The sequence below is a fragment of the Leptinotarsa decemlineata genome, unplaced genomic scaffold, assembly GCF_025532065.1.
Source record: "Leptinotarsa decemlineata unplaced genomic scaffold, Ldec_3_MD MMD2_tig00026369_RagTag_RagTag, whole genome shotgun sequence".
NCBI lineage: Eukaryota > Metazoa > Arthropoda > Insecta > Coleoptera > Chrysomelidae > Leptinotarsa > Leptinotarsa decemlineata.
The window spans coordinates 2212239-2228651 of record NW_027412709.1 but is presented as its reverse complement, the minus strand read 5'-3'; the positions used below and the strand labels follow the sequence as shown (position 1 = coordinate 2228651).

The 16413-nt window shown below is 32.2% G+C and overlaps 1 protein-coding gene across 1 annotated transcript in view; it reads right to left on the bottom strand.

The window, feature by feature from the left end:
• eag (potassium voltage-gated channel protein ether a go-go) overlaps window positions 1–16413 on the bottom strand; it is a 179056-nt gene that overhangs the window by 58737 nt on the left and 103906 nt on the right. Inside the window, exon 6 of the mRNA XM_074185196.1 lies at window positions 755–954. Within this exon, the coding sequence (XP_074041297.1) occupies window positions 755–954 (200 nt within the window). The remainder of the gene's footprint in view (window positions 1–754; window positions 955–16413) is intronic.

Sequence of the window (16413 nt, the reverse complement as noted above, 5' to 3'; positions counted from 1 at the left end):
TGTGAAAAGAAAAAATATTAGATGGAAAGATAATGAATTATTGAAATGAATTTTCTGAAATGGAATGTATAAGTTATTCTCTCAATAGATTTGCTTTAAAATTGTTTCTATTGTATATATCTTTTTATGTTTATTTACTTCGACTTTCTAGATTTGCTGGTCCTTTTGAAGGATGAACTGCCAAACCTTTATCAATTGTTGAGAAATGTTATCAGATACATTGTTTCAGAAGATATTGTTTTTGGGGAAAAAACCTTCATGGCTTTCAAGAAAAAAAGAACAAAATATATCAATAAAAACACTCCCAATAAAATTGATTAGTCTATACACAGGAGTTCGTTTCAGATACAAACCGGAAAAAATACATCCGAAACAAATACGTTCAAACATTCAAAAACAAATCACACGGTAAGAACTTTATTCTTTTACAATAAAAAACATAATTGAATTGAACTATCAAACACATGAATGCCACATGAAGTAAAATATGGAAGAGTATTGATGAAAATGTATATTATAAAGAAATATTTCATACCTCTATGGGATATATGGATGAAAATCCACCAAAGCGAATCGTTTTTCAAATGAATAAATTCACAACCCAGAAAAGAATATTTTTTTTATTTATATGACTTTTGTTGAAGACATCTGCCGCTGTTGAAGATATACTTCAAATAGATAAGCTTTCAGTCACATCCACCAAAATATATAAGCTAAATCCATAGGTAAAGCAACAATGAATGAGTATAAATACCTTGTCCTGATCCAGTCCCTTCGTCATAGCCCATGTTGACACTACGTAATCCATTACCCGTTCCGAGAGAGCTTTTGGGACTTCGTGCAACTTCATGAACTCCCTTACGTTATTCAGCATGTCGTGATATTTGGCAGTCGCTGAAGTCATCTGTTGAATAATAGTTGTTACGTGGCCGAATATCGTTGCATACAGTAGAGCTGGAAAATAATGAATTTTGCTGTTTTATAATATACACTTTTTTATGGTGGTGGACAAACTGGGATATTTGTCAATATTCTGAATAACAAAGTGCTTTTACGAATGAGGTGGAGAACAAGAACTTAGTCAAGTTTTAAATAACCGGAAATGAAGAGGTGGTGTATATGTATATCAATGAAGTTTGGTAATTCTGGTGAAATATCGAAAAACCGAAATAATAATAAGGCAGGGCGACCATGATACGTTACGGTGGCTGGGGTTCTGCACTGCTGAGAACCCCAGCCAGGTAGGAACCCCAGCCAGGTAGGGGTACCCCGTGAAGGGCGGTACTGATGTTTGAGGACTTCATACCGCCAACTTTCCCTCAGTCATGAACCCATTTGTCCTTCTTCGACAAAAATCAGCTAAAAGGATAAGGGAGCTGGGCTCCAACCTGATTGAAATGATGACGCTTGGTCAACATAGCTGGGAGGTAACAGCTCTGTAGATGATCTACTTGATTGATTTCAGCATGGTTCTACTACAGATATAAATCATTTTCAAGCGTGGTATTAATCATAGAAGTAGTTGTTTTTCAGTAGGAATTCACCAGAACCTACTGCGTAGGTGATTTGGGAGAGATGAATGATTCGAAATTTTTTTTTGATACATATATTCATTTTCTTATCCGAGTTGTCCGTAACGAGACGACAGGTGGTTATTGGGGAAACATATTTTGAACTAACACATTTTTAATATCGAATGAATGCATAAAAATTGATTGAGTGACCGACTGGTGCTTGGTGACTGGTCCGTATTTGAGATGACACGGAATATGCAATTGATGACATTGATTCCCGGAGGTTCAAGAGATGAATTATGAAAAACTGATAATAATCGTACTCCCATTCTTCCTATTTCATCGAAAATATATGAAAAAATCATAAACATTCCATTATTAGAGTAATTGAATAGTATTGTTTAATATAACTAGCCGATCCTTGATGAAAATTCATATTAAAACTCGTTGATACAGCGTTATTAACGCTTGATAAAGTTAGTGGCTAGCGAAACACCTGTCACGGTTTTTGTAAAACCCTTTATAGTGAAAATCATACAATATACTGTATTAATGAGTTTGAATAGTATCGATTGGAAACGGCAAATTGCAATATTTTTTCATCATAGATTCAAAAATATTTATCAGAAAAATGAAGAACATTGAAAGTTAATAACGAAAATATACTGGGTGAGTAAACGCGGTCCTGACAACTAATGAATAGACTGTTTATCGCGTTTCTAGTCGTTACTAAAAGGATACACTGGTGAGAATGGAGGGTATAACAAGAAACGATGAAGGTATGAAAAATATCTGACGCATTGAAAGATCAATTTCATTTTAGTCACGGCGGCGATAACAAATCTGAGAAAGTGAAGTAAATCAATGAAATGCCAGTGTCTATGTATTTTGTTGTTTCCATTGATTTCTCCTGGAACTTTTCTAGATGGTGGAAGGTAAAAAGTCTCGAAAAATTTTTATAAAAACTGTGATTCCTTCATCAAAATTAATTTTTTACAATATTTGATTATTGTGGTTCAACAAATATGCCACATATTTAAATAATTCATAATCCAAACATTATCAAGTGTGAAGTTTTGGTTATAGCGTATTCGATGCTACTATAAAAGAGATGATAATATGTGACAAAAAAAAGGATTCGATCGACATGAATTCATTCAAAATGAAACAAAAAAGTTATGTAAAAGTGAGAAGCAGCAATTGGAATCATAAAAAAAGAAAAATCTATTAAAAATAAAATTACCAGGATGCAAATGATAACTCCTAACTTATGTCACTTAATGACAATTACTTCTCTTTTAGTATAGAATTTCTTCGTAACTAGGGACGTATTTAGAATTTTAGAATCGAATAACTCGTCCATCCTGACTTTGAAAAGGTTTTTGACTTCGACTCGTCTGAATCGTAGTCCTGCAGGAATGTACGTCTCCTAACCTACTTTCTGGATCGTAGATTTCTAGTTCGTTCAAATCTCAAGTTTTTTTCCCCAAATCTCATTTTCTTCAGAGCTTCTGGATAGCTATATCAATGGTGCTTTATACTACCATCGGTAGTGGTGATATATCTCCAACCTCCTGTTCTTTCTAAGCTTGCTACTCTGTAGGTATCGCTAGGTAATATAACTTCATATTTCTGTAATTACTCTTTAATTTCACCATTTACTCATTCTCAGATGTGTTTTGGTTTTTTCACTCATCGGTATTTTTATCCGTGATTTCTAATAATCTTACATTCCGGAAGGATCCAAATAAAATGTTGAACTTTCTTGTATTTTCAGTTATCTCTACATTTAGAATCGTTCTTTCTGTTATTATCTTTTACTGAATGATTTCCATTATTTTATTACTCGTTTTAACTCGTATTCTGAAATATTGTAGTTGTCAACACCATCTTGGAATTAATTCAAGTTTTCTGTGTCTCTCTCTGAATACACCCCTTAATCGTCATCAACTCAAACTTACTAGAGTGGTATTGTGCTTGCACCTCTGTTGTCTTCTCAGGCCCATAATGAACTGGATGTAGTTCGATAAAACCAGGACCCAAAAATAAAGTAGTCGTGATTCGATATCAGATAGCACTGTTCCGGTACGCTAAGGTCTCATCATTGGTGTTGAGCTGAACTATGAATGCATTGCTGGTCCTTGATGGACAAACCTATGGAAGTGAATGTCAAGATGAAGATAGCATATCACTTAACGAAGACGTTTTCTATGGATCGACAGAAATCTCAGTCCACAACCCAAATGGACCTGTATCAAAATTAAGCTCCGCTTCAACACCGACACGGCCGAACTAGATTCGTCCTGCGTTTCACAGTATGGTAACTGGATGAAACCAGAGTCAAAAGTCAAAAATCGAAGCATTTGTGATCGATCACCAATATTACCATCATAATATACATTGAACTGCCATGATAGATTAGTCCGGTCAACTCTACACTATTTACTTTTACTTTTCTGTGCGAGTTTTTCACTAAGTCATTTTCATTTTCAGTTCCTTTATTTTTCACCCCATTCACTTTCTGAACAGTTACATCTTTCTGTTCCTCTGGATCCTATTCCACTATAACTGCCCTTGAAGTGATTCTCTGAGTTGTTTTGCATATTGAGTTTTTGCTGAATGAGTTTTGTCTTGACAAATGTGATATTCTTTCATATCTATATCATAGTTTTAAAAACTCATATTTCTGACCACTATGCACAATATATAAAATTTTCTATTGATATTATGAAGGAAAACAAATATACATACCGACGAATTTTTAGTGAACAAAGCAAAATTGACTTTAGTAACAAATTGAAGAATGAAAATTGGATTGAAACGTATAGTCACAGTATCTCCTCAGTCGATTTGCAATGGAAATCGTTCATGAGCAACTTTATCAACATCTTCAATGAATGTTTTCCGCTTAGATACATAAAAACTAAACCATACACCCACAAACATGTATATATCGATGATAATGAAGAACTGAGCCAGTGTAAACATAATCTTGATGTATTGCTAGTTTTGTCTGGGAATAATCCAAATTTCAAAGATCAGTATAATATTGCTAAATCGAAAATTTCAAAGATCAGTATAATATTGCTAAATCGAAATATAACAAGTTGTTAGTTAAAGCCAAAAAAGATACGTACCATAAAAAACTGCAACGTACAGATAACAAAACTAAATGCATGTGGAGCTTTTGCAATGAACTTACAGGTAAGAATAAAATTTCTCATTGTCGAATAAAAGGGAAACCACAAGAGGTTGCAGAAGAATACAATCTGTTCCTAACGAATACTGTACCTAATATAATAAGAAATATCCCAGATGTACCATTTCAGTGTAATATAAATGAAAACAACCAGTCAATTTTTTTGAAACCTTTGTCTATGGAAGACTTAATTAATTTATCACGCAAGATTAAGAATAAACAAAGTAGCGGGGATGATGGTATACCTTCAGCATTAGTCAAAGAAAATATTCCTAACATGAAAGAAATACTCACGTATATCGTAAACAACTCTTTGAAATTTGGCATATTCCCAGAACAACTGAAGGTGTCTTTAGTTACACCTATATATAAAAACGGTGATATAGAACGCATGGAAAATTATAGGCCAATAAGTCAACCTCCTAGTTTCTCAAAATTGTTTGAATTAGCATTTTCTGAACAACTGATAGATTTCTTTAATAAATGTAACATTTTCAGTAAGAATCAACATGGTTACATCCAAGGTAGATCTACAATGTCAGCCATCTTCCAATTCACTCAACATGTATTGAATTTCATTGAAAAAAAATATTTATCTTTAGGAATGTTTTTAGATCTTTCTAAAGCATATGACTGTTTGGACATATCTCTTCTGATGTATAACTTAGAGAAGTATGGAATTAGAGGAAACGCTTTGAAATGGGCTAGTTCATACCTGAATGGTCGAAATCAGAGAGTTTCCATTAAAAGTGAGGGAATGATTTATAAATCACAGATACTTCATTCAAATATTGGAATACCGCAAGGTAGCATTCTCGGACCGATTCTATTTATAATCTTTACCAATGACTTACGCTCAATGAATACCAGAAATGATCAGTTCATAACAAGCTATGCTGATGATACAAATATATTGATTGGCGGTGAAAATTTCTCAAAAATCATAGAAAATACTGAAAATCTCTTTAAAAAAACAAAAGAATGGTTTGATAGCAACAAATTAATTCTTAACGAATCAAAAACCCACACAGTATTGTTTCGCTCAAGACAGTTGCAGTTGGAATGTCCACCGACAATCAAAATAGCTACAAAAGAGAGAGAAATAACATCAAAATCAAAGTTTCTTGGTTTATATATCAATGAATTTCTGACCTGGTCAGAACATATAGAAGATCTATGTATGAAACTCAATAGGGTGCTTTATGCTATAAGATCTCTCAACAAATATCTCCACCCAAACTCAATGAAAATAATATATCATTCCAGCTTCGAATCGGTGGCAAAGTACGGAATTTTGTTTTGGGGATGTAGTCATGATGTTCAAAAAATTTTTGTAATACAAAAAAGAACCTTACGGGTTATGTTAAACATGGCCTACATAGCATCATATAGAGGGTGTTTTCGGAAGAATAATATAATGACAATTTTTGGCATATATACAGAGTGACCCATTTGAAAGCGGGCCACCTCTCTAAAACTGTTATTTATTATCCGATTCAGAAGTTTTTTTTTTCAATAGATAGAGCGTCAATAGTTCTATTAGAGTGCTGTGAAGTCGAAATATAAATAAAATTTTCAAGGCCTACTTCGAATTTTTTTCAAGGTCAAAAATCCAAAAAACATACTAGCGATTTTTTTATATGAAATTTGACGACGCCACTGGATTTGTGATGCTTTCAAATGGTTGTGACTGAAATTTCAAGATAAAATAATGTTTTTTAACAGAAATATGGCATAAGTAAAATATACCAATCACTGTCAAAATAATTCAAATAGTTGTATATTAAATAACAATTTTGTAAATAATATGGTTTGAAATACTTCTTCAGAACATAACAACTTTATGTGCGATATAGTTATCTTTATTAGCACACTGCAGTTTGTTGTCAAAGAATAGAAATACACATCTTTATATCATAATATAATTATCAATATTAAAACCATAAATGAACCACTACAAAAGAATGTATTAACATGACAATGCCCACACATTAAATTTTGGACTGTTCCACCAAATCTCCATTCAATTCGATACATTTATCATATCGTTTTCTAATGTTAACCAAAACATTCAATAATTGATTTGGGGTGATATCTCTGCAAGCCTGTCTTATTCTTTCACGCAGTTCCTCTTTGCTCGTTGGGCGAGTTTTGTATACTTTTTCCTTAACGGTGCCCCATAAAAAAAAATCAAGTGGAGTCAAGTCCGGGGATCTGGGGGGAAACTCAATCAGTGAACTATTTCGCCCTATCCACCGATTAGGAAAATTTTCTTCCAGCCAATCTCTAACAATCCTGCTATTGTGGATGGAACAGCCATCTAATTGAAATAGAATATGGGCCTCTTCTGCTAGTGGAAGTTCATCCATAGCGTTGGAAAACTCGTTTTTCAAAAAATTCAAAAAAATTTGACCATTCAAATTGTTTTCAAAAAAAAAGGGGCCAATTATTCTGGTATGTAATATTCCGCACCAAACATTTATTTTTTGGGAGTACTGTCTTCTGCAATTTATTATCCAATGTGGATTTTCTTCCGTCCAGTACCTTGAATTTTGAGAATTAACTGTTCCATTGGTTGTGAATGTTGCCTCGTCACTGAACAAAATTTTTTTCAGAAAATTCCTGTTATTTAGATATTCTCCTTGAGCCCATAAACTATACTCCATCCTCTTTTCATTATCGCCTTCTTCTAAGGTGTGAAGAAACTTTGGTTTAAAGGGCTTCATATTATTATATTTCCTAAGATTTCTCCTTATTGTTTCACGCGGTAAGTTGATGTCCAAACTTGCAATTCTCACACTTGTTTTCGGATTATTATTAAAATAATTTCGAATTCGTTCAGAATTATTTCGTCTCTGCCTTTGTACAGTATTAATATTCTTCAGGATATGTTTACTAACAGCTCCATACTGATTGAAAATTTTGTTTACTCTTCCAACTGTAGCTCTGCTAATATTTCGACGCTCCGGATGCATGTTATTGAAAATTCTACATACTTCCCTTTCGGATCTGTCGTTGTTACCACGAAGTTTTACTATTTCAATTTTCTCCTGCAAAGTCAAATTATCTGCCATACTTCTTTATTAGTGTAGGTACTTGAAGAGTTATAAACTTCACTATTAATACTGACAAATTTGTGTCTTTTCGTCTTTTATTTTAATGACTTGTCATCTCCACGGCAACTTAACTTTCAAAGCCTTCTAATAAAAATAATATTTTCGAAATGTGGCATCCCAAACATGTTTGAATGAAACCAAGATATGTAGATATTCGGAATAACTGACAACCACCAAAGAGGAACTGCGTGAAAGAATAAGACCAGGCTTGCATAAATGTTACCCCAAACCAATGATCGAATTTTGATCGAATCTTATGATTAGTTAGCATTAGAAAATGGTAGAATAAACGTATCGAATTAAATCGGAAATTAGTTACAAAGTACGGAAATTAATGTCTGGGCACTCTCATCTCAATCCATTTTTTTGTTGTAGTTCATTTATTTCATCAGTATTGGTTATTATTGATTATTGAATATTGATTACTATTTGATGTAAAGATGTATATTTCATTTCTCTGATGACAAAAAAACTGCAGTGTTTTGATGGACATAACTATCTTCTATACTTTATGGAGTTCTGTTTGAAAGAAACATAATTTGACACCATTTTGAATAACTGCTGTTTACAAGCTCGACTGCTAACGACGTGAAAGAGCATTTTAAACGATATTATTAATAATATTGTGATTTAATATGACGACAATTCGAAATATTTAGATAAAGTGATAAAAATTTTACTTATGCTATATTTCTGTTAAAAAAACATATTTCATCTTGAAATTTCAGTCACAACCATTTGAAAGCATCACAAATCCAGTGGCGTCGTCAAATTTCATATAAAAAAATCGCTAGTATGTTTTTTGGATTTTTGACCTTGAAAAAAATTCGAAGTAGGCCTTGAAAATTTTATTTATATTTCGACTTCACAGCACTCTAATAGAACTATTGACGCTCTATCTATTGAAAAAAAAACTTCTGAATCGGATAATAAATAACAGTTTCAGAGAGGTGGCCCGCTTTCAAATGGGTCACTCTGTATATATGAATGCTTAATATATTTTTTCAAAAATAAAGATACCTTTTTGACCTATAATATTTCACACGGGCATGAAACAAGAACGAGAAATATCATGTATCAATTACACAGACTCTCTATAACAGAAAGTAGTCCTCACTACATGTGTATAAAATTTTTCAATAAACTGCCAGATCGAATAAAATCAATCAATGGCATCAGCAAATTCAAGAAAGAAATTAAAAAAATTATTATAGAAAATGAACCATATAATACTGGTGAATATTTTAATTGTAATTTTCCCACCTGATAGGCAACTCTATATGTCTTCAATATATGTTTATGAATATTTTTGCAACATATTTCATATCTACTTTATTATTTAATTTTTTTTAGATTTTATATATACAAATGTTTAATGTTTTTCACTGTGACGCCTTTTCATTCTATGTCTTCATTACTGCTTCAGCTGTATTAGTCTGCATTTTTTGAAATAAAGTATATTATTATTATTATTATTATTATTATTATTATTATACTAGTCAATGGCTTGTCATTGGAGATTGAATGAACAAACTTAAATATCTGTGCATAATGATCTGATATATCTGTTATGATTACATTGCATGTGCATAATCCCGTGTTTATATTGGTGAAAATATTATCAATTAAGCAACCAATCTTCAGTCCTCCGATACGATTGTTACTTGAGTCTTTTTTTTCTTCTGTTTCAAAGTGTCTGTTCGTCAATAATAGTGTGATAAAATTTCTCAAGCTGAATCAATATGTATTTTTTTACATCTACTTACGTAAAGCATTGTATTCATGAAATGTTGAGCCAAGCGATTTTTATAATATTATTGAGAGATCATATGAAGAAGCACTTCGGTTTCCATTCGAAAAGAAAGTCCTCGAATGAAATTTTCCATTTCTTTTTCACCTGTTTCAATGTATCTCTTCGTCAGTAATACTGGGATGAATTTTCTTAACTGAATCAATATGTAATCGCTTTTTCATCATCTTACCTAGTGAATATACAGGATATGCAAATATCAGAAGCAATCAGTATGATTGGCATTCTTGACAGCGGGGAAGCTCCAGTACTCAGATACGATTGTTACTTAAATCTTTTTTTTTTCTCTCTACTGTATCAATGTGTCTGTTCGTCAATAATAGTTAACTGAAAAACAGATGTTATTTTGACAGAATCAATATGAATTTTCTTCATCCCATGTTACGTGAGATGGGCTATGATTCATTGAATATTTAAATCATGAAATTAAAGTATATATGAAATATAAAGCCAAAGACGTTAGATGATATCATATGAAGAAGCACTTCGGTACCCATTCAAAGAGAAAGTCCTCGATTATTATTTTTACATAAGTCACCTGTTTCAATGTATCTGTTCGTCAATAATAGTGGAATAAAATTGAACTGAATCTATTTGTTATGGATCACTGAATATTTAAATCAATCAAATAATGTATATATGAAATGTCAAACCTAGAGAATTCAGATGACTCTATTGAATATACCTACCTACACATCTACGGATTCCAAGTCCTCGGATACGATTTTTACCTAATTCCGTTTTTTTATATCTTTTTCGTTTACGTATATTTTCTTACGTGCGATGCGTTATGGTTGACAAAACATTTGAAGAAACACGTCGGTACCCATTCGATAAGAAAGTCCTCAAATGAATTTATTACAATAGTTTGTTTTCTTTCACCCGTTTCAATCTAAATGTTCGTGAATAATAGGAGAATGTTTTTTTTTCTGAATCAACATGTATTTTCGTTTCCTCACCTTATTCGAGATGCGTTATGGTGCACTGAATATTTAAATGAAATTGATTTGTGTATAATATGTTAAATCTAGCGACTGCAGATGATATTATTGAGATTTAATATGAAGAAGCATTTTCGAAAAGGAAGTCATTAAATAAAATTCTTACATGAGTCTTTTTTTCACCCGTTCCAATGTATCTGTGCATCAATAATGGTAAAATGAAATTTTTTCAACTGAATCAATTTGAATAGAACTGGCCGATACTTGATGAAAATCCATATTCAAAAAACTAACAAATACAGTTTATTCTATGATTTTCACTATAAGGGTTTTACAAAAACGGCGATACGTGTTTCGCTATACAATAGCTTCTTCAAGCATAACTGAAGTTACTTCTAAATTACACCTTATATACTATAACCTAGTAACTATTCGTCTACCTAAGTAATAAATGCACCTGAAAAAGTCAGGCATCAATACATTTTTCGAAAGTCTAACTGTAAATATACCTTACTATTATTACCTGCGTGTGAACAAATTCAATAAAGGCGAATTATTCAATTCAGTTTGATCGTTCATAAGATGGTGAGAGTTTTTGAATTTGTTTATTTCCATACTCTCCAACAGGTTGAGTTTCAAACCTTTCTTCTGGAAATGGAGGGGTTTGTATTCATGGTCGAACTCATGTCCCTCTGAGATTAGATGACTGGCATATGTGGAATTTATTTTTCCGTTCTGAAAACTATATTTGTGTTCGTTTATGCGAGTTTTGAACGTTCTTCCAGTTTGACCTATATAAAACATCGGACATGACCCACACGATAATTTATACACTCCTGATTTTTCTGAAACTGAACTTTTATCTTTGTTATTTTTAATATACATACCCAAGTTGTTGTTGGTTCTGAAAGCAGTATTTACACCTTTGCTGTGCAGGAAATCTGAAATATTTTTAGTGGGTTGGCCTAAGTAGGTTAAGGTTCTATAACTTTTATCCTCCTCTCTTCGAATTGGGTAAACTTCTTTCAAAGCTTGACTGTATAACTTCTTTGATAATAAAGAATGTATCAGGCCACTATCATAATCATTGTTGACGGCTATTTGCTTTATTATATTAAGTTCTTTATAGAAATTCGCTTCTGACAAAGGTACATTTATCAGTCTGTGGATCATACTGTTGAAAGTTGCTACCTTATGCTGATATGGGTGGCTGGACGAATTATGAATGATAATATCTGTATGTGCCGGTTTACGATAAATTGAAAAATCATGTTTGTTCTTAACTTTCGCTATTGTCAAATCCAGAAAATGTATAGATTCGTCCTGTTCTTCAAACTCGCATTTGACGACTTTTATGAATATATATAAAAGATATCTTCAATTTTGTACATTATAGCGTCTCCAAACAAATATTTTTTTACGAAATAAATGTATGTACCTAACACATTTTTCTTAATAGAAAATTATTTTTTTCAGTGGATGCAGAATGTTCTCATAAATCGTGCAATACCAAACCAAACAAGATTAAAAGAAAAAACTCCATGAATATTACCAATATTTTTTTCATGTTACGGTATTATTCATGAATTCCGGGTTCAAAGTTCTAGATATTTAAATTTGTCCACTGCCAAAGTACAAAACTACAAAAGAAAAAGTTTGATGAAGGTTGATAATGAAACTTTTATAAAATATGTTCGACATGTCTTCCATTTTCTTGAATGCAGAGCTTAAGTCTATGTTTGAAAGACTGTTCTATCCTCCGCAAGACAGCTGGGTTAATGCTGCCAAAAGCATTCGTTATTCTAAGTCATATATTTTCGGAAGAAGCTAGTGGCTCGGTGGCTCGACGAAAACCATATTTTTTATGTATCTATCCCCATAAGAAAAAATCCAGTTTTGTTAAAGCTGGTGATCTAGCGGGCCACCGTACAGGTCCATTCCGTCCTATACATTTAATGGAAACTACTTCATTCAGATGATCTCTCACTTCTGCCGAATGGTGAGCAGGTGCACATACATTGTTCCATTCATATGTCCCTCAAAAAAGTATGGACCAAAAACATATTCTCCAATGATGCTTCCCCAGACATTTATCGACCACCTATGTTGATAGTCCACCTGTCTCAATGAGTGGGGATTTTCTGTCGAATAATAATGGTAATTATGTCGATTCATTCGACCATAAAATGTTATTGAAAAAATTTTCGTTTCGACGAATTTTTCTCATGGCCCAATTGCAAAATCTCACTCTTATCTCAAAATTGGCATACAGTAGTATGAGATAAATGAAAGCAATGTTTCTTCAAAACTCGTTGCACTAATATCTCACTTATAGCCACTATCTCACCAATTTGTCGTTGACTCCTACTAGGATCTACTTCAACAGCGAGAAGAACTTGCAATTCATTATCTTCATTAGTAGCTGGCTTGATGCGCTCATGTTTAGATAATTGATAGATCCAATTTCAACAAATCGTTTCATTTTATTCGCTGAAGGTTGTTTTAGACTGAAAAAATATGGCACAAATTTCGTGATTATTGGAATTATTGTAATTATTCAAGAACGTACATTTTGCGGTGTAATTCAAAACTTTAGCAACAGGTAATTTTAGGCATGAGGCGATATTTTAAGGCGATATCAGATTTAGAAAAATGTGATAGGTACATACATTTATTTCGTAAAAAAATATTTGTTTGGACACGCTATAATGTACAGAATTGAAACAATATATCTTTCGTATATTTTTATCAGTCGTCAAATGGATTTCGCTTTGAACGAGTTTATGGCGTTTATGGAGAAAGAACGACCATTTTTCGAAAAAAATGCTTTTTTAAGAAAAACTATTGAACCTAGCCATAAGGAATACTAAATGAAATTTGTAGAGGTTTCGTTGGCCCTCCTTATGGGTCAATAATATACAGGGTGTTCCATTTAAAATAAGAAAGATTCTGCAAATTTTTATTTACAATATGTGGCAAGCGGTTTTTCATACCCTGTATATCACAGGTAAATTTCAGATATATCGTTTGAGAGAGTTACCAATGTAGAATATATGACCAAGAAAAAATTCAGTTGGACTTGGCACAACTTTATAATTTCAAATATTCTGAGTGACGAATATTGGAAAAAATAAATTTGTCATGCTAGATATCTCGAAAACCGTCAATATTTTCGAAGTGATGATATACATAAAGTGTCTTATATTTTCTATGTAGAAACTGAAAAAGCGATAAAAAATATAGGTAGCCATTTGAAAAAACACAGTTGGGATCCGCCCAGAAAAAATTAAACACTCTGTGTGACTGCCAATATTTTTATTTTGTCGAGCTCGGGTAATAAGGTGATATTATAGAAATTTAGATTCCTATCTGTTTCCTACATAGAAAAATGGAACATTGCCTCACTGTTGCAGGACACTGTATATTAATTTCATGATTGGAATATTCGGTGAATTATAATGCATCTCACGGAAGTGGATGTAAAAAAAACATATTGTTTTAGCTTGACAAATTGTATCATACTATTATTGATGAACAGACACTTTGAAACAGAAGAAAAAAAAGTCTCAAGTAACAATCGTATCGATTGGAGATTTGTCCCTGTCAAGAATGCCAATCATATTGATTGCTTCTGAAATTTACATATCCTGTATATTCACTAGGTTTGACGTTTCATATATACATTATTTGATTGATTTGATGATAATTTTTCAATTTAATAATCAGTGAACCGTAACCCATCTCACGTAAGATGATTTAAAGGGATTACATATTGATTCAGTTGAAACAAATCATTTCAGTATTACTGACGAAGAGATACATGGGAACAGGTGAAAAAGAGATGGATTTATGTAACAATTTCATTCGAGGTCTTTCTTTTCGAATGGAAACCAAAGTGCTTCTTCATATGATCTCTCAATAATATTATAAAAATCGCTTGGCTCAACATTTCATAAATACAATGATTAACGTATTCCAAAAACACTTTATTGTGAGATTTTCACTAAATTGTTTTACAAAAAAGCAACACGCAACACATAATACAATGATTTTATGATTCAAATATTCAGTGAACTATAACGCATCTCACGTAAGATTATGTAAAGTAAATACATATTGATACAGTTTGAAAAATTTTATTCCTCTATAATTGACAAATAGACACATTGAAACAGGTAAAAAAACTGACTTAGGTAACAGTCGTATCTAAGGATTTGGGATCCGTCGATGTCAAGAATGCCCGCTATACTGATTTCTTTATATTATGAAAAGATGCATAACGTGCATTCAATAGAGGCATACAGGGTGTTCCTTAAACACATGCTAATATTTAAGGAGGTAATTCTTAGACCCATTTTAAGGAAAAAACGTCCTATGGACGTATGTCCTAAACGCCTTAACTTTTGAGATACAGGGTGGCAAAGTTTTCAAAAATAATCAGTTTTTTAATAATAACTGAGATAATTTTGTAGACATCCTTGGCATGAAAAGGTTATATTTTTAGGAGTGATTATTTTTTGGGAAGGAAAGTTTTTGGCTTTCTACTACTCCATCTGATACAAAAAAAATGGATGAGAGAATCTTCCAAAGAAAGGAAGGAAGTAATCAATTTGAAAATACGTAACGCTATACATGGATGTGTAGATCATGCAAAGAAGTAACTTTTAGACAAAAACTGAAAGATAGTCCTCCTGAAACAGCTACTTCCATATCAACATTGAATTACACGAAAGAAAAAAATTTTTTTTGAAACAAATACTTCTATATATATATATATATATATATATATATATATATATATATATATATATATATATATATATATCTCCTGTATAATTCAGTGTTCATATAGAAGTATTTGTTTCGAAAGATTTTTTTTCTTTCGTGTAATTCAATGTTTATATGGAAGTAGCTGTTTCAAGAGGACTTTCTTTCAGTTTGTGTCTGAAAGTTACTTCTTTGCATGATCTACATATCCATGTATAGCGTTACTTATTTTCAAATTGATTACTTCCTTCCTTTCTTTGGAAGATTCTCTCATTCATTTTTTTTGTATCAGATGGAGTAGTAGAAAGCCAAAAACTTTCTTTCCCAAAAATCTTTGGCATATTTGGTACATATGTTCCATGACTCAAGGCGCATTTTCTGATGTACAATTTTCTTAATTTTCTCTGCCAGTGGCGTACGTACGAGTTTTGAAATGTATATTTTTGGCGAAAAAAATACTACGCCACTGCTTTATCTTGAATTAAAAATTATTTTTAAAGTCTCCATACATTTTTGAGTACATTTGATTTGCTGGGTTTTCTTTGTCCGATGCATGGTTTTCGCTCAAAAAATTAAAAATCGCTTTACTTAAGAATAAATTCCTTAAAAATCTGATGCGGTATCGTGCATCGACTGAAAGCAAACTATGAGATCAGATTTTTCGCAAAATAATTGAGGATCTAAAAGGTATTTGTTTGTTGTCAGATGCACTGTTCTCAATTAAAATTACGTCATAACGCAGCACCGCTTAATAATTTTTGAAAACATAAATTTAGTTGTCCTGGAATAAATGACGTGTAGCAGAATTTATTTACTGCACCTCTTGGAAATATGGAGTTTGTCGATATGTGATTTCTTTTAAAGATCAAAAACAGAAAAAACAGCGTACCCACCATAGCAATAAAAAACGAATTCTCTGTATGTACAAACGTCAGTAGCTAATATTGATGTTGGTTTAAAGTAAGGTGTTGGTGTTAAAAACTGTCACAGCGCGTTTTGATTGATTTTGAAGTGTTATTGAAGTTATTTTGGTAGTCCGCTGTTTTTCTGAATATCAGTAAATATG